This window comes from Lissotriton helveticus, chromosome 5_1 (assembly GCF_964261635.1).
Source record: "Lissotriton helveticus chromosome 5_1, aLisHel1.1, whole genome shotgun sequence".
NCBI classification, from domain to species: domain Eukaryota; kingdom Metazoa; phylum Chordata; class Amphibia; order Caudata; family Salamandridae; genus Lissotriton; species Lissotriton helveticus.
Genome location: NC_136065.1, coordinates 926,596,568 through 926,619,000, shown reverse-complemented (window position 1 = coordinate 926,619,000; position 22,433 = coordinate 926,596,568). Strand labels below are relative to the sequence as shown.

Genomic DNA, 22,433 nt, shown 5'->3' with positions numbered 1-22,433 from the left:
CCATGCGTTGAGTTCGGTTTTTCCTGATGTCCCGGAATCCTCACCTCTAGAGGATCGAGTGCTCGATGGCTATGTGCCCGACAGCACTATTTCTTTGATATATAAGAAATTGATCAACGATCGCTCGGACCTGCTGACGCAACTCAGGGAGGTCTGGATTAGAGATGGTTTAGTGTTGGATGACGAGGACTGGCAGTCGGCGATATCCTCAGCCAGGGAGGTCGCGATTCCGGCCCGTCTCCGACTCGTCCAGCTTAAGATCCTACATCGAATTTATGTGATTGGCCCTCGCTTGATTCGTATGGGTTACTCTGTGGATGGTTTATGTAAGCGTGGTTGTGGTCTACTTGGTACTTTCCTCCATATAATTTGGGAGTGTCCGGAGGTGGTCGCGTTTTGGAATCGAGTGCATGCGGTGATGAGAGAAGTCACGGGTGTTGCGCTGTCGCCTGAAGCCAGGCGTTGTCTGTTAAACGTATGGGAGCCGAATGACTATGATGTGGCGCAGACGCGGTGGGCGACCCTTGGCAACATGATTGCCAAGAGAGACATCGCGCAGCTATGGGGTTCCCAGAGGCCGCCCACGGTCTTGGCATGGAAGGAGAGCATGGACTGGTGTATGTTTAGGGAGAAAACGGTATATGTGGCACGGGGCAGACCTAAGATATGGGGTCAAATTTGGGGTCAATGGAACTCCTACCGAGGAGATATATGCACACCCCCTCTTGCAGAGATTCCAGATGTTCCTCTTTCCCCCTGACCTGCATTCCAAGAATTGTTTAGCTTTCATGTTACTAGATCCTGGTTTCTCCCCTGCCGTCTCCCCCCCTTCGTATAAATGATTTTTGTAATACATTGTACTGCACGTTCCTTCCTCCCTGAACACGCATCTAACTGTATCGTTTCTATGCCTTGTCTGTTTGTTTTTTCTTTTACAATAAAAAGAGTTATAAAAAATAAAAAATAAAAAAGAATTGTTTTAATTTAAAAATGCATGAAACATTATCGTATATTGAAATATAATAAAATTATTTGTAAATAATTCTATACATCACTTAACTACTACATATTAATAATATATATATTTTTACATTAGGTGGGATTTATTTTGTTTTAATTTAATTTATTGTTTAAACAATGGTACCAAGACATTGATTATTGTAGAGATCCACTGGATACATATGCTGAGGAACTGCTGAGAGCATCGAGCCCAAACAATTTTTGGGTACCAATGACTGCATACCTCTTGTAACTTCCTGAGGAGACCCCTGCGGGAAATCCTCTGTAATGACCTGAACTGCCACGATGCCCACAGGCTAGGATAGATACATATTTAACTTGTTATGACACATATGATATGTAACATCATGGATGGCAAATGTTGTTATGTTGTTGTTTGTATTGACTAAGATGAAAACTGCTCAATAAAAAAAGAATAATTTCATTTAATGTAATGTAAATAATTCAATATGTCATTCAGAATCATATTAATAGTGCCCTAGCTTACTTCTACTTTGTTCTACATTGAGAATACATACATAAAATTCATTTAAATTAATATTTGAGCCCTCCCTATCTTAAATTATAGGGAATACTGAAAAGGTTTATCAAATTTGAGCATAAATAGTAACTTTGATTTAAATATTTAATTAATTTAAATGTAATAAATAAAATATTTTTTGCAATTTAAATGCTACCTTCTCCTGAGGCCAGAGCCGGAAGAACATTTTTTTACGTACAACTCAAACTTTTTAACCTGCTTTTACTTGATTGCACGGTTTGAATTTGTTTGAATTTGAATTTACCTGAGTGTTAGAGTTTAACTCGCTGCCCGTCCACGATTCAGTCGCCGTACGGTTCCCACAAGTCAGGACGGGGCCGCTATATTAGGTCAGCGGGCTAGTTGTTTTTTAGCTGCTTGCTGCAAATGAACGTGCTGACGCGACCGCGCCATAGGCATGCCAAAGTCATACCAAGGGCAAGCCCGTCCGCACTCGGACCGCGCTCAGAGCCAGCCCCACTGACCATTTTAAGGCAGACGATCCTACTTATCTAAAGTATTCTAGGGCTCATCTACTCAACCTGAATCCTGCAGGAAAGGACACTGGGTGTAAGTGCCTTACATTCTAGACAAAACCCACTTAACTCCCAGCTACCTTCCCCAACTGCAACAGCAATCTGCCCCGAGTTCTATTCCAGGGAATAAGACAAACTAAGCCATATAAAGGGATAAAAACTGAGAGGTACAAGGAAAATTCGCAAAAATGCTTACTGCTTAACGCCAGATCTCTGGTAAAGCACAATTTAGAGTGTGCAATGCTCCTGGAAGAATATGATACAAAATTGACATTTGTCACAGAAGCCTGGACAGACGATGCCTCTGATTCTGACCTAGTCAGCGCTACCCCACCTGGATTCCTCAGCTACACACTTAATAGGCTGATTAGGAGGGGGGGGGGGTAGTAATATACCACAACTCCCTTAAGGCGGCCTTTCATACAGCCTCAAATTCGGTCTGTGAAGCGCTCTCCTTCAGCTTCTGCCTATCTCCTCATCACGTTTTAAGGGCATTTTATTGTACAGACTACTAGGGCCCAGGAATACATTTCTAACTTCAATCAGAACCCTGCTAGAAGAAAGGCTCTGTACCGATTCCTTAACCATCCTGGGTGACTTTAACTACCATCTGGAAGCACTCACTTATCCAGACATTAGCCCTGTTAGATATGCTGAGTAGTGCCGACCTAGTACAACACGTAACTGGGCCCACCCACGTTGCAGGACATACTGTGGCTGGGATTTTTTCAAATCACCCACTACTAAGCTGCACTGGACTGCTGCCCTTCATCTGGACAGACCACGCAGCTATTAAATTTGAGTTGACCTTTCCCGTTCGTCACCACAAATTGGGAACCCCTAAACGTCAGATTGAGATGAGGGCTTGGAACAGAATCAAGGGCACAGAATTAGAAGATTTGCTTATTACTCCTGCCCGCCTGCTGCCCAGAGAAGTGGAGGAGGCTACCCCCAGGTATATAAACTGGGTGGAGACAGCCTGCAAAAAAATCACCTCCAGTAAAAATCTGGTATCCCAAATGATCCCAACCAACTGCTCCTTGGTACACGGAGGAACTTAGGAAACAAAAACTAATTTGCAAGTGCCTAGAATGGAATTGGAGGAAAGAATACAAGAAATCTATGAAAGAAATTTACAAAGACTCATGGTCTACAAACAATTTTTATTTGATGCAAAAAAAGCATTTTTTGCAAACCGAATCAAACTCGCCAAAAGCTCATCTAAAGAACTTTTTAGAACCGTATCTAGCCTGGTTTCCACCTGTCCACCTAAGATTCAGGCAAGTCTAGAATTATGTGAGGACATTGCCACTTTTTTCCTGAAAAAGGAAGAAATCATCTCAGCCTTTGATCTCTCCCTGGCTGGAGGGATGGAAGCTTCAATTGAGGGGACCAAGCGAGTAAATGGCCTCCCTCCTAGTTTGGATAAATTTGCTCCACTATCAACAAATGATACAAAAATGCTTCTTACATCAGTCAGACCAGGCTCTCCCTATGACCCTTGCCCAGTCTCTGTGGTTAAATTAGCCCCGGAACCTATTGCACATCACTTACTTCCTTGTTTAATGCTATGTTTGAATCAGGGCACTTCCCCAAAACCTGGAAGCTAGCCTCAATACTCCCACTGCTGAAAAAACACAATTTAGATCCTAAGGATCCCAACAATTTTCGGCCAATTTCTCGCCTTCCATTGCTGGCAAAATTGGTAGAGAAAGCAATGAACTCCCAGCTTAGTGCTTTTCTTCATGAAAATCAGACTCTAGATCCCACTTAATATGGATTCAGAGAAGGACACAGTACAGAGTCAGCCCACATAAAATCTACAGAAGAAATTAGGGAAGCCCTGGACCAGGGAAGTAAGGCAGCACTAATTAAGTTGGATCTCTCTGCAGCCTTCGACACGGTCCATCATGACCTACTGATGGATCGTCTGTCGGCATGTGGGGTCCAGGGCAAAGCATGGAAGTTACTAAAATCCTTTCTAACGGAAAGAACACAAATTGTGTCTTTGGACAAATTTTACTCCAAACTTATTTCCCTACCTTGTGGAGTGGAGCAGGAGTCATCCCTTAGCCCTACTCTTTTTAATGTTAAAGTATCATCCTTGGCCCCCCTGATTAGATCCTTCGGCTTTTGTCTTACTTCCTATGCAGATGACATGCAAGTTGTTGAGTCTCTGCTGCCAGGGCAGTAGTCAGGAAAGAGTAAGAGGTTCCACGACTGCATGGAAGCAATTAAGATTTGGATGACACTGAATTGCCTAAAGCTTAACCCAGGCAAAATTGAGATTATAATGTTTGGAAACAATGTAAACTTTTGGACCCCCGACTGGTGGCCGGAAGAATTGGGCACTCTTCCTAAACCCACTAGGAAAGCTAAAAACCTCGGAGCCATAGTGGATGACAAACTAAACTTTGGTGATCTGATAAATGCTGTTGCCTCAGCCACCTTTCATTCTCTCAGAATGATTAAAAAAATAATGCTTTCCTGCCGGAGGACAGTCAACATACTGATGTCACATCTCTTATCTTATCAAGGTTAGATTACTTCAATGGCCTCTACTTAAATATTCAAGAACGTAATTTAAACAAACCGCAAATTCTGCAAAATGCGGCAGCAACACTTCTTACGGGCACACCAAAATGTGTCTCAGTTTTCAAGGAATTCAAAAGACTTCATTGACTACCATTCAGAAAACGGGTGCGCTTTAAATCTTTATGCACCATTTTCAAGGCCCTACAAGGACTAGGTTGTCTGAAGAAGATTCCCCTGAGAAACCAGTCTAACACGCCAATATGCTACACCACTCTACCACTCACACTTAGATCCCAGAAGGGTATCTGTACACACTCTCAAATCTATTCTCTCATCGGAGTGAACCAGAAAACCAAATCACTGGCAAACAACTAAAAAATAGGATACACAAGCGATTTATTTAAAAAAAGCATATTGAAACAACAATAGCCATAAAGTTTAAAAATTCATACTACAATATGAATGCAGATAAAAAAAACATTACATAAAAATACAAATCCAAACAGTGAGACAGAGCTACAGCAAGAAACAATATAAATCAAATCAGGGAAACACCACGGTACTTAGACAATTCAATAAATGTTTTTTGATGCAGAGAGGCTCTAGGTAAAAAGTATATTTAGGGCTAGATACTCAGGGATGCATCCGTCATGTATCCGTGGAGTATTCCAAGACTAACAAAGCATCGACGCGTTTCGGCGGGCCCACAGTAGATAACCGCCCGCCTTCTTCAGGATAACAATTTTAATCTTCCCACATTGCAATATATATCTTCTGCCTTGCGGAGAATTCTCTCACAAGTGTATCTTGAGAGGGAGCAAGTACCAGAATATATGATAACCAGCCGTCACTCTCGGAAAGAGTTAAAAGATAATTGCTAACGATCTATCCACTTCTTCCTCTTGGTAATTCGGATAGTAAAAAGCCACAGGACAATCTTTTGCAACCCGCTCACTGAAACTATTCTTCGATGCCTTTTATTTCTGGCTTCATGTAGCGTATAACTTTAAAACGGAGACAGCGAGAAATAACCGTGCCTCTCTCCAAAGGAACCAACGAAGGGGTATCCTCTGCATAAGAAATAACTGTGATCCCAAAATATTCAATGAGGCAGACCAATGGGGTCATGTAAATAGTGAACAGAGTTGGATTCAGGGTTGAGCTCTGAGAGACCACGTATTTAAGCAGTTTGTCCCCCTGAACTGAAATGAGCAGCAGTGGCAGCCTGGTTCCTGTTGTCAAGGAATGATTGAAACCATTGCAAAGCACCGCCACAAATTCCAAGTTTGAAAGGTGATGTAATAGCAAAGCATGTGACACCATGTTGAAAGCTGCCGACAGATCTAAAAGTTTCAGGATGACATTCTGACCCTTATCTAGAGTTATTTTTATGGATTTAGAAACGTCCAAAAGGGATGACTCAGTGCAGTGCCGAGGTTTAAAGCCTGATTGCGAGGTATGAAGAAGACTGAATTGATCTAAACATTCTGTGAGTTATGCTTTTACTAACTTTTCCAGTATCTTGTCAGGAGCCGGGAGTAAAGAGATTGATCTAAAATGTGCTGGATTTTAGGATCCGCTGATGGCTTCCTGAGCAAAGGTTTTACATAAATAAGTCTGTTTCCATGTTTCCGGAACTTGAGCACGCATCAGTGAAGAATTGAAGAGAGAACTAAAAATAGGTCTGATAATGTTGAGAAGTTTTATGAAAATCGACAAAGAACAAGGATCAATAGGCAATCCAGGTGTTCTGTTCTAGATAGCATGTTCTGATTTCTATTGTATCCGGGAAGATTGCACCAAAGGGGGATAGGCTTGCCATGATGGTACACTACAACAGGTTTTTCAATCTGAAAAAAGCTCTAAACCGGGCCAACTTGATTTGCTTGTCCAGCAAGGTTATACGTTAAGTTGATTGAGTTGAATGGTTGGTCTTGGTCCTCTGGAGGTCTTGAAGTCTAAAGCACTTTTCTGAGGTTGTTGGAAAGGTCCAGCTGGACACAGCCAAGGGTTTCAGGACCTCTGGGACAGCACCTAAGGGTCAGAAATGATTATAGCAGAGTCTACCAGCAGGTACCATCAACATGGCCTCTTGAAGCTTGTTATGTCCCTATAGCCACACAGGAAATCAGCCAACTGACCCTTGGAGTCTACTTCTTTGTCCTGGATACAAGTGGGAGTAGGTCTAGATGTTCAGGTCTCCTCGCAGGTGTCAAACAGCAGGTGCAGTTTTTTTTCTGTTATTCCACAGGTCCAGAAACTGTTCTGAGAAACTGGTAGTGAAGTCTATTTTTGTACAGTTCAGTAGCCATTGGGTATGGTTGACTCCTGGACATTCCCTAACCAATGAGGAAAAGGTTCCAAGAGAAAATGCTACCAATTTGTGCAGCACATCCTGTGTAAACCGGCTCACAGTACACTATTCAACAGGGAGTCCTAGATGACACTGGCCTACTGCCTTTGGAGGAAACTTGTGTGCCAGCATGGGTGTATTTATGGTAATGAGCAGTTCCCTCCTCCTAAGCAACCAAACGGGCTCTGGTACTAGCTCCCCCTTGCACTGGGCTGGTGCCAAACTGGCTACCTTGGGCCTAAGGAACGAAGGCTTACCATTACTCAAGTTTCCACTTGCACTAATCTATGACTGGACAGGCTTCACCTCTTTCCATTTTAAGTCAATGCAGTTCCTGCAACCTTTGCACTTGAGCTGATATGTATCATACTCTCCACACCTAGCCCATCCTATCACCAGGCCTATGCCATTGTCTCTGCTCTGGGAGCAGTTTTCACACTTCATTAAGTTCAAGCACTGGTTTGTCAGTTAAGTTTCCAGGAGCTTTGGCAGGAAAAATGTAAGTTCTAGAAGTTACTTTTACTAAATATTTATTCAAAATCTAATTTCACAATTCAATTGGAGTTTTAATAAATATTAAAAATAGTGGTTTAACCATTTCTCTAGCTTGTCCCAAACCTGAGATAGCAGAATTAATATTTTAATCTGTACTCTAGTTTCCTCATAGGACAGCCAGAGACTTCCATGGTGAAAATATTTTTGGGGGGATTGTTACTGCAGGGACATGGCAACATTACATTTCTACATGTCCCACTTTTTAATACCATACACCCTACCTTGTGGCACTGCAACGCCTACGTTGTGCAGCTCATTAATATTTAAAACAAAGTTTTTTTTGTCGTGAAACAGGGTTACTTTGACATATCAGACTGCAAATGCAACCAGTGGCTTTCAGGCTTTAATGGTAGACCTGTTGTCATGCTTTCCTTTGTAACAATAGTGGATAGCACAATAAGTGCTGCAGCCCGCAAGTATTAAGCTTTCCAGGCCATGGTGTTATGCCACTTAGTAGTTAGCCAATTTGATCAAATTTAAGAGGTCAAATTCGAATGCACTGGGCCTTGATTAGCAGTGTCCCAGAGTAAAATACCAGCAGCATTAGTCCAAAAAATGGAGGTGATCATGCCAGAAAGAGTACTTTTTCAAAGGGGGCCTCTCCATTTCGTCTTTTGAAGTGATTGACTATGAAACAACTACCTGACAGATCCTCAAAATACCATAGAACAGAGGGGAGGGACTTCAATCACTCAGTAATGTCTATGGGTCTGATTACTAGTGGCCATTATATTCCGACCTATGAGTAAACCCTTGTTTACTCATGGGTTGGAATTACGCGTTGGAAGATATTGAACGCATCCAATAATTTTCAGATGCGTTAAATAGCTGAACATTCGCTAAATTTCGGCAGGTCAAACTTATATGGTAATTACTCTATCATGTGGATTTTGGTGCGTTAAACACCAAATTCCGCATATTATTCCCCAGAACCTCATGATAGGTGCTATTTATCGTATCCGATAAATAACTAACCCCGTGGCATCATTATGTATCAAGTGCGATAAATAGCACCTCAACTCCTAATCGAGCCCAGAGTATCATAATGTCAGTTTGAAGATGAAGTCATACAAATAGCACAGTATCTACTACAGCAGGGCGTCATTGCATTCCACAGGTTTTTAAAGCAACATACAGCACCTTTCCAGTATGTTAAGCACTACTTTATTGTCATAATCCTCTATGACCTAATACACAAAGCATTAATGCAGTCAGGGCTGTCCCTGCATGTAGAGCACCTCTGCATGTCAGGATTTCCCATTGCACTGCCCTGCAGTGAGCAAGATAGATTAGTTTGTAGAGCTTCACTGTGATTGCAGGTTGATGAAACAGGCAGGTCTTTTCAAAAAGTGACTTTGCATTAAAAAAAAATGTGCAGATCTTCTGCTGGTGTGTATTTCTGCGTACTGGCAGTAACTCACTATCTCTGCTGGCAGGCCCTTTGCAAGATTATGGAAGATGTTGGCAAGCCAAAGGAAAAAGACAGGAAGCCATTTTGGTAAACCAGGTGCAGTAGTCCAAAATATCCAGTTCATTATTAACAGTTTTTGAGATCCTCTGGATTTTGGCATCCCAGCTTATATGTCTTGTTGGAGAGCAAAGGGATTGCCGACTGGGCTTTCCCTCAAGCATGGAGTGCAAAATGGAAATTTGTTAGAGGGCCTCGTTCACAGCAGCAATGTGCAAACTGGAAATGCAGTACATCATATTCTGGCAATAGAGACTGGGCATAAAAGTTGGTGGTCTCCTGGTCGCCAAAGCTAAAAAAAGTGCAACAGCAGGCAAAATTCAGCTACCATGGTGGATCCTGCTCGCCTCAGGCACTGAACAGTATGTGATCGCAGAACAAGGGTAGGCTTGAGGTAGGCTAGGTAGATAAACAATGTTTTCTCGTTCAGATGACCCTCAGACTGCAAATTAGGCCCAGGTTAAATGGCCGTATACAGACTTACATCCCCCAATGTGATGCCCAGAGCCAAGGTCAATTCCTGGAGATAACCAGATGATCAGGCTAACAGGCACTAAACTCATCACAGGGGAGCCAATCACTGTGGTGTGAGAGAATAGTCCCAAGTCCCATTTCTCTTTACACATGTGGAGACCTAATTTGACCTGGGCTAGACACAGGGCGGGGCCTAATTTATGCAGCTACACACCCAGGGAGCAACCTTGATTAATGAGCCCTCTCCTCCATTGAGGAGCCTGGAGCTCAAACAGAGTTTTGGGAGGACTTTTCCATGGTGGGTATGGTCCTAAAACAGATGAGGCACAATCTTTAACTCATTTGTCCTATCCACGATTGGCAAGTGAAATTATTTTGTATCTTATAATTGGGGCCTGTGTATTGTACCTCTACGCAATATGTTTTTTCATCAATTCCACAGACTGTGAAGCTTCTGTTGCTTGCCTTCCACATTTCTTATAGGAACCTCTGTCCGAGAAAAAACAAATGTATTTTTCTTTTATAGTGCTCTATGTCACTTTTTGAATATGCCACAGAGCTGTAAAGGTAGCCTAAATAGTGCACAATGTGGTGGACGAAACTTAGTGTTTGTTACAATTGCCTGAGTAAAAATGTTTAGCTGAAGGAAAGCTGGAATAGTTCAGTTTCGATGGCCTTGCTCAAATGCTGATGCATGGGGCTCTGTCATCAGCCTTGGGGTTTAATACTTCCAACAGTCTTGAGCCCTGAAGTTTGAACACATCTTGGGTCTTTGGTCAAACAGGCCTTCTATATGGTGAAGATCAATTTAAACCAGATCCTAGCCCCTATTGCAAACCCATCAAGTGCTTTTAAGGCTACCTTAATTTGATCCTGCCTCCTCAGATTTTGGAGGTTGGAGGTTTTATATGTTAGCAATGACACTTTTGGGCAATGTAGTGTGCACAGTGTTGCAGTTGTTTAATCATGCTAATCCTCAGCTCCACCCAGTCATCCTGATGGGGACCAGGGGGATTCTCTGAAAGAGGGATAGTTGAAGGTTGATGTCCTTGACCATTATGTTGACCTGGGTCTTGTGATGGTCATCATAGACTGGACTCCCAGCTTCCTTACTTGCAGTACCATTGGTGGTGGCGCTCTTAGGTGGATCAGCCATTGGAAGGGTAGAGCTTGCTTTCAGTTCCACCCAACACCAGGATCCCAGTCTTAGTGTCAATAAAAATTAAAAGCTGGCCTTCGTCCACTGGGATATGTGGCACAGGCAGGAACTTACAAATACTAAAACAAAAAAATATTAAACAATCGCCTGTACCATGCAGTGCCTGTCTTAAGCTGCCCCTGATTAACAAACTTCTTCTCATGAACAAGCCACAAGCTTCAGTAATTGGGGGTTAAAATGTCACTGAGAACTGCTGGTGTACCGCATACAATTCCAGTCAACTCAGATTCATGTCTTAGTCATTGAACCAGTCATTTTGAAATCAACTTTAGCACATAATGACTGGCAACTCCTAGAAATGTCCAACAAAAGTGTTTGTATTTTTAATATATTAATTTTTCAGTACATGATTCAAACATGCACATATACAAGATTAATTCAAAGTAATCATTTATGCGCGAAGCGCTCACAATGAGGAAAATCAAAACAAGAAACACTTCAATTATGAGTAATCTACTGGCATCCAATCCACAAAAAGGAGCCAACAAAAAATCTGAAAATTACAGGTTAATTGCGCTTTTAGATGTTGACGGAAAAGCCTTTTGCGAAGGTGCTCCTCAGTGAATTGGAGACTTGGGTCATGCTCGACATCATTATCCTATACTATCAAATAGGATTCAAGCCGAAAGCATTGACAATGGACAACTTGATGGCTTTCTCCTACCTAGTAAGCAAAACTGTCAAAAAATCCATGAGCCCACTTTATGTCAGCTTCGTAGATTACAGTGCCGTGTTCGACGGAATTTATCGAAATATACTATAGGCCAAACTCGCTGCATGGGGAATCTCAAAACATCTTCTGGCAGCCATCATATCCCTATATATGGATACCTGGGTTCAGATCAAGATAACCCCAAACCACATTACCTCAAACATACACACAATTAAAGGTCTGAAAGAGGGATGTGGCATTGCCCCTATCTTGTTTAATCTGTAGACTGCAGACTTGGGCATGGAAGTGCTGAAAGGGAATCTTTTTTCAACGAAGTTAGGCCCCACAAATTTACCCATCATACAGTATGTGGGCGATTTGATAATACTGGACCATATGTTCCTTGGCATGAAGAGGGCACTGGGCATACTACATACTTGTAACACTACCAACTCCCTGCTCGCAAATGCTACAAAAACCAAAGAATTGATTTTTGGGAAAAGGGCCAAAAAACTCCAGCTGAGGTGGAGCCTGGGTCCTTTAACCATAACCTCAACTGGTAAATATAACTACCTGACCGTGTGGAGGTCAGACACAGGCAAACCTTACCTTCAAGCAAAGGCCCTAGAGAAAAAAGCAGCCAAAACATTGTTTGCATTAACCAAACTTTACCATACATTACAAAGCTCAACAGCTGACACGTGCCACACTATGCTTTTTTTTGCTTTATTAAATAATTATTTTTAACTGTTTTATATGAATTATTGATGTGTTGCCAATAAAAATTATTTTAACTTTATTTTTTTAGAAGGGTCCCTTGCCCGTATAATATTCACAAGCATTATGTCTGCCATAAGCTATGGACACCTCGAGTCGTATTCCCTGGAAAGCTGACACGTTCACTAGAGCATTGCCATGTAGCTGCTTATAGGAAAATATGTGGGCTCCCTAAAACAACAAGACCTACATTGATACGATTGGAGTTTGGGCTGGTGGACATGGACATTGAATGGGAAAAGGATGCAATTCAATTTTACCATCAAGTGATCCGAGCAGATGCAGACTCCAAGAAAGGGGCCGTGCGGGTGATCTTTAAGGAGGCAAAGAATGAATGGGCAAGGCACTTCAATCTGCACTGCATGTTGCACCCTTGAGTACTGTGCTCCAGCTCATATCGTAAAGATGCACCCCCATGCCACACAGCGCTATAATCTTGGAGCCCAAGTAATCGGACAAATAACTTACACTACTTAATCTGATAACAGCAGGGGGAGGGGGGCGTTACTATCACCGCACATCTCACTTTCTTGCAGAACGCACCTGCGTTGGCCTGATTTGTTTATCATTTTTATGATAAGGAAATGAGACATTGTATTATTAGCGATGAACGCCATATTGCACATACTATGTTTCATTTAAATGTCCCTGTTTTTTTAAATTGTATTAACTTCACCATGTGACTTTTTTTAATTCGACTAATTACAGGCTCTTTTTAGGGGAATGAGTGACGTAAGTGACAGGTGCTGAAGGTGATGAAACTCAAGGGGTGACTACTTCCTAGCAATTTCAAATGAACAAAAAATAAAAAATAAAGGAGAAAATGCCACAGAAATCAAGCCTATGTTAAGTTTCCCAGAGAGGATGTAAAGCTGGATCTGGTCTCCAATTATTGCATTGTTAATTACATTCCTCCTGTTGTGCTTTGAAATCGTCTGATCTAATAGGTCTGGTCACATACAGGCACAAAATGGCAGATGTAACCTTGGTTACTCACCTGAAACTACAGAAATGGGTTGCACAGTGGCACAACAGTACGTCTGCCAAATGCACATGTGGAAAGGCTTTGCCATGGTGTAAATGTAGCTGTGTGGGGTATACTTCAATTAAATTATGGAAACATAAAAACGATGGTTATTAGGAAAAACTGTGTCCGTCCTTCCTGTGTGCCTCCCCTTTGCCTCTTGAATACGTATTGTATGTCGCATTAAGCACAACATGTGACCTCAGTGGTCTTCGCCTTCACGCAAGAACCTCACGAGATTAAACGTAATCACACGACCACCTACCAATCAGCAAGGCAACTCCACAGCCAGAGAGCATTAGAACCTGGCTGCCAGCTGGCATGATTAGCCAACTTCCAAGGAACCCCCGCAGCGCTCCAAGCAGTATTACACTCCACTCGGAGGAGTGGTGTATCATGGACGGTAGACACAAGGGAAATGACCATCAATATTTTTGGTGAGTAGAGAGTACGACAGACAAACTCTCTCCTCGCTGTGTTCAGTTCATCCAGCCAGGGTCTCAAAATAGACGTGTTAGGCTAAAACTTGTGTGGGATTTGTGAGCTAAGAACGCTCAGGAGGTTTAACGTCTTGACATCTCCCTAATTGACAGCCTCCAGGATCCCGCACTAAGAAGACGCTAATCCAGTCCTGCGCCTTCTGTCGGAGTTGGGAGCTTGGAGAGGGCTGGAGAGCGGATGAGCAAGGCTACATGGAGCACATATGGGGAAGATGCAGCTCACCGTGTACAACTTAAGGATTCCTTTTTAGAACCTAGGTGGAACCCCCTGATTCCTCTTTAAATTCTTCCAGGGTCATGCAGTTCTAGGCCATAAACTACAAGATGGGGGAAATTAAAAAAGACGATGTCGAGAAATACCTGGAAAGCAATCCACAATTTTCCAAGGAGTACTTTGACAGAAAATTACGCATCGAAACCATTGGGGCGATCTTTAAAGACAACCAGGTGAAGCTGAAAGAGGGCCATTCTCTGCAAGAGCTGTCCCGGGTGGAGGAAGCGGAGGTGATGTTTGAGCTGGTGCGCAGCATGTATGACGCTGGCAGTGGAGAGGAGCTGGAGATGTTGAAGAGCATCCACCGGGTCCTTCAGCGGCTCACCCAACTGCTGCAGGCAGACCGCTGCAGCATGTTCATTCTAAGGTCCCGCAACGGCATACCTGAGGTGGCCACCAGGCTCTTCAATGTGAGCCACAACTCCAAGCTTGAGGACAACCTGGTGCTCCCCGATGGTGAGATCATCTTCCCTCTAGACATTGGAATTGTGGGATGGACAGCTCACACCAAGAAGACCTATAATGTCCCCGATGTGAGACAGGTAGGTTCTCAGGGTCAATACAGCACCATCAGAAGACACTTGTCTGAGATTGATACGCACACAACACGCAGCACTTAATTCTTCAAGGTGCACTGGTATTGTGTCGTTACTTACCAGTAATCTTCATTACCAAGACGAAGGTCCTCCTCGTCCCAATTCTTACAATAGTGAGGGACCAGGACTGGGATGAGGAGGTCCTATGAGGGGGTAATGGGGTTTTGTGGAAAAAATGTCCTCTTTTCTCGATTGCTGAGCTATACTCATACCAGTGCCAGACACAGATGCTCAGCCCTACTCGTGCAATGGTAAACAAGGAATGTATGCATTATGTGCAAGAATCCTGTGGATAGTAGCAGCCACTTAAAGTGACCTTTAACATTGTACTTGACTTAGTCTTCCATCTTTCCAAGGTAGGTACATAGAGTACCAATACATTGGATAAAAGTAACACATGTTTTTAAAGCACATAGAATGAGTCAAACATTTGTCTGAAGCACTTTTGAAAAGTAAGTCATATTCCTCGTCTCTTAATCTTAAAATAATCAGTTCACATTTTTAATTCGATTACATATCCAAGTGTAAAACGTTTCTTTGTTTAGTCGAGCAAAACATTTGTAGATCTTTTATACTGCTTCCAAAATAAGTTTTTGTGTGTTTTGTATGATCGACTTTATCGTTGATGAACTAATGCCTGATGTCATGCAAAACTGTGTTTCTAAAAGCAGGATGCATAAAGTATTTCAAATATAAACAAAAATGCAGCAATATTACATTGTTTCAAAGCGCTGTGAACTCTCCTGCATGTTAGATAGAAATCAGCTCTGAAAGCACATCTCGTGAACTGACATAATGTATTTGCCAGAGTATTTGAAATCCCAGAAGGGTCCAGCCTTCTTCCTAGTAATGTTCACCTTTCCAGCCAAGCGCCGAGAGGCAACGCACCAGGTGTAAATAAATGTAGAAAATACATGTAAGTGTATTGAGCGAAAGGGGTCATGGAAATGAGCGTAGAGCAGTGAGGGGAGATGATGTGGCCTAACTGCTAGAGCGGTCGACCTTGAAGCTAGGGAAACTCGGTTCGAGTCTTTGCAGGGACGCTCAACCTCCTGTGATTCTGGTGAAATCACTTAATTTCACTGTGTCTAGTAAAATGAATGTGTCATTCAGTAACGAAACTTGTGCGATTGTAAAGCGCTGTGATACCTCCAGGTCGAGTTCGCGCTATATAATAAAGCGCTCGGATACCTTCAGGTCAAGTTCGCGCAATATAAATCTAAAAAATAACTGCATTGTTCAGGTCTGTCTGCAGTTTCGTTGCTCTCTCTGCGACGGCGCGTGTCTGGTTTACCTTCTCTCGCCTCCAAAAGAAGAGCCCGGGATAATCCTCTAAATTCATAAGGCTGATTACGAGAGAAAAGCTTAGGGGGATGAAGGGAGATGTGACTGGGCCTTTCATCCGCCTTTATGTGCTCTGGTGTGCCCTGCTGCGCCAGCCGGCTGGCTGCGGCGCTCACAGGGAGACGCTGTGTTCTCTTGGCCTCTATCATAAATAAATCCAGTGGCAGAACTGAAAGTAATCTAATTATTTTCCTTGCAGATGTCTTGGATGGTCAGCCCAGGATCTTCTACCTTAGCTGCACAGCAGTAGCATTATCTTAAAAGGTGGACCCTGGCAGTTAAAAAGCTCAGTCCAATTGCTGTGAATTAACTGTGAGTTTGACTCAGAAAGTTAGCTTCCCTCACTGTAAAAGTCCCAAAATCGGGTAATCAAAAGCGAAAAATCCTGGTGGGTTAAATAGTTGTGGAACCAATATCCTACTGGTCGGATGTTGAAAAGCTTTTTTTGCGGGGTTTTTTTGTTGTGATTCTAAAAGTCACAGGATTAGTGATGGGAAAAAGCTATGTCGCAATGTACTGAGCAACTTTTCCTTCTGTATCCCAAAGGGCAGCTGGAATGAAAGTGTTTCCTTCTGCTTTTTGAGAGCTCGCATGGAATACATCAATGGTTAGGACCAGGGCTGGACTGGCAGTAGCGGGTGCCAGGCGTTTCCCCGGTGGACCGCTAGGGTGGGGGCCGGTTTTAGACCCCTTGGGGGCCAGTTTTGCAGCGTAGGTGCAATATCAGCCCCCAGCATCAAAAGCAGTGCTAAGCTTTCCACTAGCACTCCCCCCTGCCCCCCCCCCTCCCCAGGGCAGGCTGAGATCTTTGCCAGGGCCGGTTTCAGTTCCCAGTCCGGCTCTGGTCAGGACCCCTGCAATGGTCAGATACTGTCAACCGACTTGGGGCGTTAACGGATTCAGTGTGGGGAACTGTCCCTTTCAGACAGCTTCATCTCTGGAAACTGTGGTAGGCAGCCTTGGGGAGCATGCAGTGGTCCACGTGATCAATGCTTGCACCCCCAATACCTTTCCGAGAAATCAGTATTTTATTTTTTTCTTTAGAACAAAGAGGCAGGATGTTTTGCAACATCATGCAAATATACAATTTGGTATGTGACGTGATCAGTCTCATCACAAAATTGACTATTAAGCCTTCATTTTGAGTTAAAGGCTAAATATTGATCCCTCTGCAAAGACTTTTCACAGGGACCACCAGAATTGCAAGTTGTCTGATAATTACCACACCCTTTCAGTTTTCCCCTGAAAAATTCTGGCAGGTCAAACCAGCAAAAATGTTTCTAGTGAAAAGTCCCAGAAAAACGGCAATATAGGTAAAAGTTTGTGTGCTAAAACATGAATTTGCATGTTATGCTTCATTTTCTTGTTGAAAACTCAGAATGGGAGGTATTTAACACATGTCACAAATACCTCACCCTGAGGTAATAGTATTTACCAAGTGTGGTAACTACCCCACCTTATTCTGACAAACTTGTAATGAAGGCCTAAAACTGATGAATTTAGAAACATAAAGATTAGCCACTATAATTCTCAACAAGCATGTGTAAAGTTTGTTTCTTCCAAAGGCTTCCAAATACTATGGTTACTACTCGAAGTTCTTGCCGTTTTCTGTGCATGATTTGTCGCAATGAAATCGTAACTCTCCTGCCCTTTTGAGTAGTTGCAAGAAAAACAAATCACCATTGTTCTTTAAGGTTCAATTAAAAAAAACACTAATTTAAAGTCCCTGCACAAAAAAACGGGATATCAATTTTCAGGACCAGTTAGTTCCTGTGAGGAAATATAGCCAGTGAGTGTGGAAAAATAGCATAATGAAAGAAAAGCAAGAAATTCCGCAAAAAAGGGTAGACCAACAACCAGGATCTACGAAAGACTTAATTCACATAATAAAAACTTGACATTCACCCAGTTCTCAGTATGCAATCTCATCTGAGGAGATCAGATTAAAAAAAAAACATGTCATTGCTAGCAGTGGAGGGCTCACAAGAACACCTCAAACATTTAGTGAGAAAAAACGATTTTAAAAGCAAATTAAAAATATTGCCAAACTAGTATTTTGGTCGAAAAGAACAAAGAAATGGATGTACCACTAGAAAATTTGGTAATGGGCTCACTGCCTCTTCGTTACTGAAAATCATGTGATTTGTAAGCATTTTTAAAGCAGTTTATACACGTGTATCTGGGGTGAGCCCAGTCCTCACTTCCTGATAGTGAAATGGTGCTTTTTTAAATTTTAGCTTACATTGACTCTAGCTATGTGTTTTATGCAGCTAAGCTTAAATGTAATGATTGAACTACGGCAAGAAGTGCACATGTATACACGTTTATCTGAAAATCCTTATTACTTATTATTACCAGTCCTTGTCTCAGACCTGTGCACCACTTAAGGAGAAGATGTGCTTCAGTGGCTAGGTTGCTGACCTTTCAACCAACCCAAAAAGCAGGGTTCTATGACCAGCCTTGTTTATTGACCAAACATGGATGGTTGGTCAAAATCCTTAGAGACTGTGTTCAAATACATTTAAGGGTCCCCTTACGCCCCCTTCAGCTGAAGAAGCAGCATTAACATACCTGTAAATAAGAGAGGTTTATTTTCTGGCCACACATGTGGATGCCAAAGGCAAGATATTAGCCAAATACATTCTAAATCGACTCTTGGATTTGGTGATAGAAAATGAACTGCTGCCATTGAAGCTATCAGGTCTCCAGCAGCGATAAAACTGGGGGTGGAATAGAGATGTATTAAGGCAACTAAAGCATCTCTGTATTGGACAAGAAACTGCTCTAGAGCAAACTGAGGAACTGGGGTATCCTAACCATTCTCCTCACACCAACCAAGATGGTAGACTCGAATTCCCAGGTGCAAGTAAAAGTAGGTAGTGAGGGGTTCATTTGGAAACCCTATGATAGTCCAGTAGGATTATGCAAGAATATAGATATTTAAGGGCCTGTCTGAGCTCAGCCTAAGCCAGAAGTCACAGTTAAAGGAGAAACTCGGACAAGCAAGTAGCGTAATATGTGGCCAGCACCATGTGTGAGAATTGAAGGAGTTATTTTAAGTAACATGCTCCTCCTTTACTATTGTATAGAAGAGTTGTTGGACCTGGCCCTCTCTCCAGGGTCACCCCCAAACATTCTGCCTTCACCCCTCTTGCTTTCTGAACTCGTTGTAGTTGGCTTTAGGACTTTGTGCACTTTACCACAGCTTACCAGTGTTAAAGTGCTTGTGCTCTTTCCTTTAAACATGGTAACACTGGCTTACACCCAATTGGCACATTTAATTTACGTGTACGTCCCTAGTAAAATAGTACTATATGTACCCAGGTCCTGCACATCAAACGCTACTTGTTGACCTGCAGCACTTATTGTGCCACCCACTTAAGTACCTTTCTAAACATGCCTCAGGCCTGCCATTGCAGCCTGTGTGTTCAGTATTAAACTGTCATTTCGACCTGGAAAAATAAACATTCTGCCATTGTATTAGAAATATTGGACATGTACTTCTACATTTTACGTGCCCTGGTAGTGAAAAACTCTCAAATTAGTTTTTCACTATTGGGAGGCCTACCTCTCCCGTAGGATATAATTGGGTTACCTCATTACATTTAGTAAGTGCCATCATTTTGTTGTCAGCAGGTAGGAATATCATGTTTGGAGTATGAGGAATTAAAAAAAAAACACTCTGTAATTGTAAAGTCTTATTTTAAGTCAAAATCCTGAAAATGACACTTTTAGAAAGTTGCCATTTTCTTGCTCTAACCATTAGGTGCCTGCAGTCTGTTCCTGGGTCACATGACTAAGTGTAGTTGGCAGTTGGCATTTGTGTAGTCCTCCAAGACAGCCACGCAATAGTTGTTTTTTGGCATTGACTGGATGGGCCATCCTGATTTGATGAGGGGAAGGAATGCTCACCTGTCACATTTGCCCTTCAAAGACACTCTCTCAGCTCACACACAAAGAACTTCACACTAGTCCATTGTGCCTGCAGACAAACTGAGGCCAGGACAGGAAGGCAGGAAATCCCAGACACTTTTGTAGGGGGAAGACTCTGGACGTTTTTTTCACTTCAAAGTGAGAACCAGGTATAAAAAGACAATCGTCAGACCCACTCTTCAGTATACTCCTGGACCTGCGGATACTAGTGAAGCACTGTGCTGCTGCTTGAGGCCTGCCCTGCTGTCTGTGAAGGAAGACTGGACCTGCACCCTTTATCCCAGGCTGAAGTGACTTCCAAGGATCAGCTGACTGACCTCCTGTTCTGAGCTACAGGAAGACAACAAGCTCCGGAGGCCTCCCTGCAGCTGCCCAGCTGACCTGCTGTACTGGACCTGCAACTGGATCTGCCTGAGCATTGCTAGCTTCTGCTGGAGTAAGCTTCTGATCCCCAAGAGGTGCCTCACCTGTCCTTGACCATTGGTGTGGCATCAGTGAGGCTCTTCATTGAAGAAAAGGAGAAATCTTGACGTTTTGGGCTCTTTACTACCACAAACGAACCCATTTGTGCTAAGAGTTTGCCGCCTTCGCCAACCACCAACACGAAGCCCCGGTAAACCCAACTTGCTACAGCGACCGCCAATGACGACCGGCAATGCGACATCTGCATTTCACACTACAATATCGATAGCCTGCATTGACCACAAATCTGAAGCTCATCAATGACAGTCTACGTCACCCAACAGGATCTTCATTCTAGAGCGACTGGCATCCATGATGACTTATAAGATCTTTGTGCTACAGCGACTAACATTCGCAATTCTCTTCCTGCTACTCGCGGCCCTCTCCACCATGAACAGAACTTTTTTCATACTGGATCTTAGAAGGTATCTTTTTCAGTTGGACTAACCTGGCTCCTTTATCCGGACATGCTCCATTGTGCTCAGCCTAAAATTTAGACTTTCACCCAGTCTCACACGACCAGATAACCACAAGTGTCGCTTTCTCATTTTAAGCACTATAGCTACCTTAAATCTTTGAAATTGTATATCTCTGTTTTTACTGATTGGATTTTTGTTGTTCTCGTGTCAAATAATTTATGGAAATTTACTCTATGTTTCTGAATTGGTTTGAGCTTTTTCTAGTACTGTTTGTTCACTTTCTTGCTGTTTGAGTACTGCATAAATCCTTTACATATTGTCCCTCAGTTGAGACTGACTGCTTTAGTGGCACGCTACCAAAGGGTTAAGCCCAAATTAATTTAGTAACTTTTTATGGTTCACCCTGAAAAGGATTGTGGTGCTGCTTAAGAAGGGTTTTGCCCCTCCCACCCAACCTAAAACTCGATTTCTCACAAGAGTGTTTCCAGAAATCACATTTGGGAATTTGAAACATGTGATATCATATGGTAGAAGACATATGTGAAGCTATAAGAATCCTGTAATTTCACTGTAGTTAAAGTAGAACTTAAAGATTTAAAGACTATCTTCTATGCAGCATTTGTTAAGGCCTCTAATGAGATAGTCTGCAGCATGTAGAACACATTTCAATAGTGTACAGTGGGATTCTGAGAGGCTGGCTAGTAGGGCATTACCTTATCTACACTGGGTAAATTTAGATTCTGAAGTGCTGTGTTAAATGTGGTGTCTGGCAGGAAAGACTTCCTCCGGTGAAGGAAGGCTAGCCAGGTGATCTTTTTGTGTGATGTGGTGTCAAAGTGGAAACCAATGGATAGTGTGCTGTCGACAAATCATTGGCCATCTTTGTGACAAGTCAACTTTGTGAGCCATTCCCTCAGTATATGCTGTTTGCCATTAATTGGCGAAGAGTACAAATTACGTATTGTTTGGGTTTAGCTTGAACAAGAATTTGGACATCCATGCTTGAGTAGTGACTAGGTATTCCTTAAGTAGGTCGATGTTGTGGCCCAATTATATTTTCAAGTACAGTTGCCTGTCCTCTGCATACTGGTGAATGGATTGTTCTTGTTGGCAGAAAGGATTTAAAGCGACTCCATGTACAGGTTAAAGATTACAGATAAGAGGATTGAGCCTTGTGGAACACCGCAGGTCACTGGATGATTTCAGTTCTCAAAGAGCTCACGTGAACCAGCTGAGTTCTATTCTTCAGGTAGTATATGAACCACCACAGAAGAATGCCATCCTAGTCCATTTGGGATGTGAGGGTATTGGGTAGAGCGTGGTGGTCAACAGTGACAAAGACCCCAGGGAGACCAAGAAGGCAAAGAAGACATAGGTCTCCTTTGTGCCACTCAGAGAGCACACTCTCTACGTGAAGGGTGGCTGCGCTGTGATCTGAATGTGACTGATAGCTATGCAAGACTACAATAGTTTAGATCTTCTTATAAAGAAGGCAGGCAGGCACCTCCCTTCTTAATGGTTTTTCCCAGAAAGAATAGGTGATAGTTCAATTTATACTTAACAAGGTCATCTAGCTTTGCACAGAGCTACTTGACAATGCTGCCCTATTAACTGGAATGTTGTGTTTCTGCTGCCATTCAGCTTCTAATGAATTCTCTTTGTAATGTACTCAAGTGCCTTTTTGCTAATGAAATCTGAATAGAGTGTTGATGTTTGGGCTACTTGCTAGCCAAATATACGTTTGATCGGTTAGGGCATAGAGGATTTTAAAG

At 42.6% G+C, this 22,433-nt stretch overlaps 1 protein-coding gene across 1 annotated transcript in view; it reads left to right on the top strand.

Annotated features, from left to right (window-relative positions):
• Positions 1-13,882: 13,882 nt before the first annotated feature.
• The window catches only part of PDE6C (phosphodiesterase 6C), a 348,347-nt gene continuing 339,796 nt past the window's right edge, over positions 13,883-22,433 (top strand). The window contains exon 1 of the mRNA XM_078641134.1: positions 13,883-14,449. Coding sequence (XP_078497260.1) covers positions 13,958-14,449 — 492 coding nt within the window. The 5' untranslated portion in view covers positions 13,883-13,957. The remainder of the gene's footprint in view (positions 14,450-22,433) is intronic.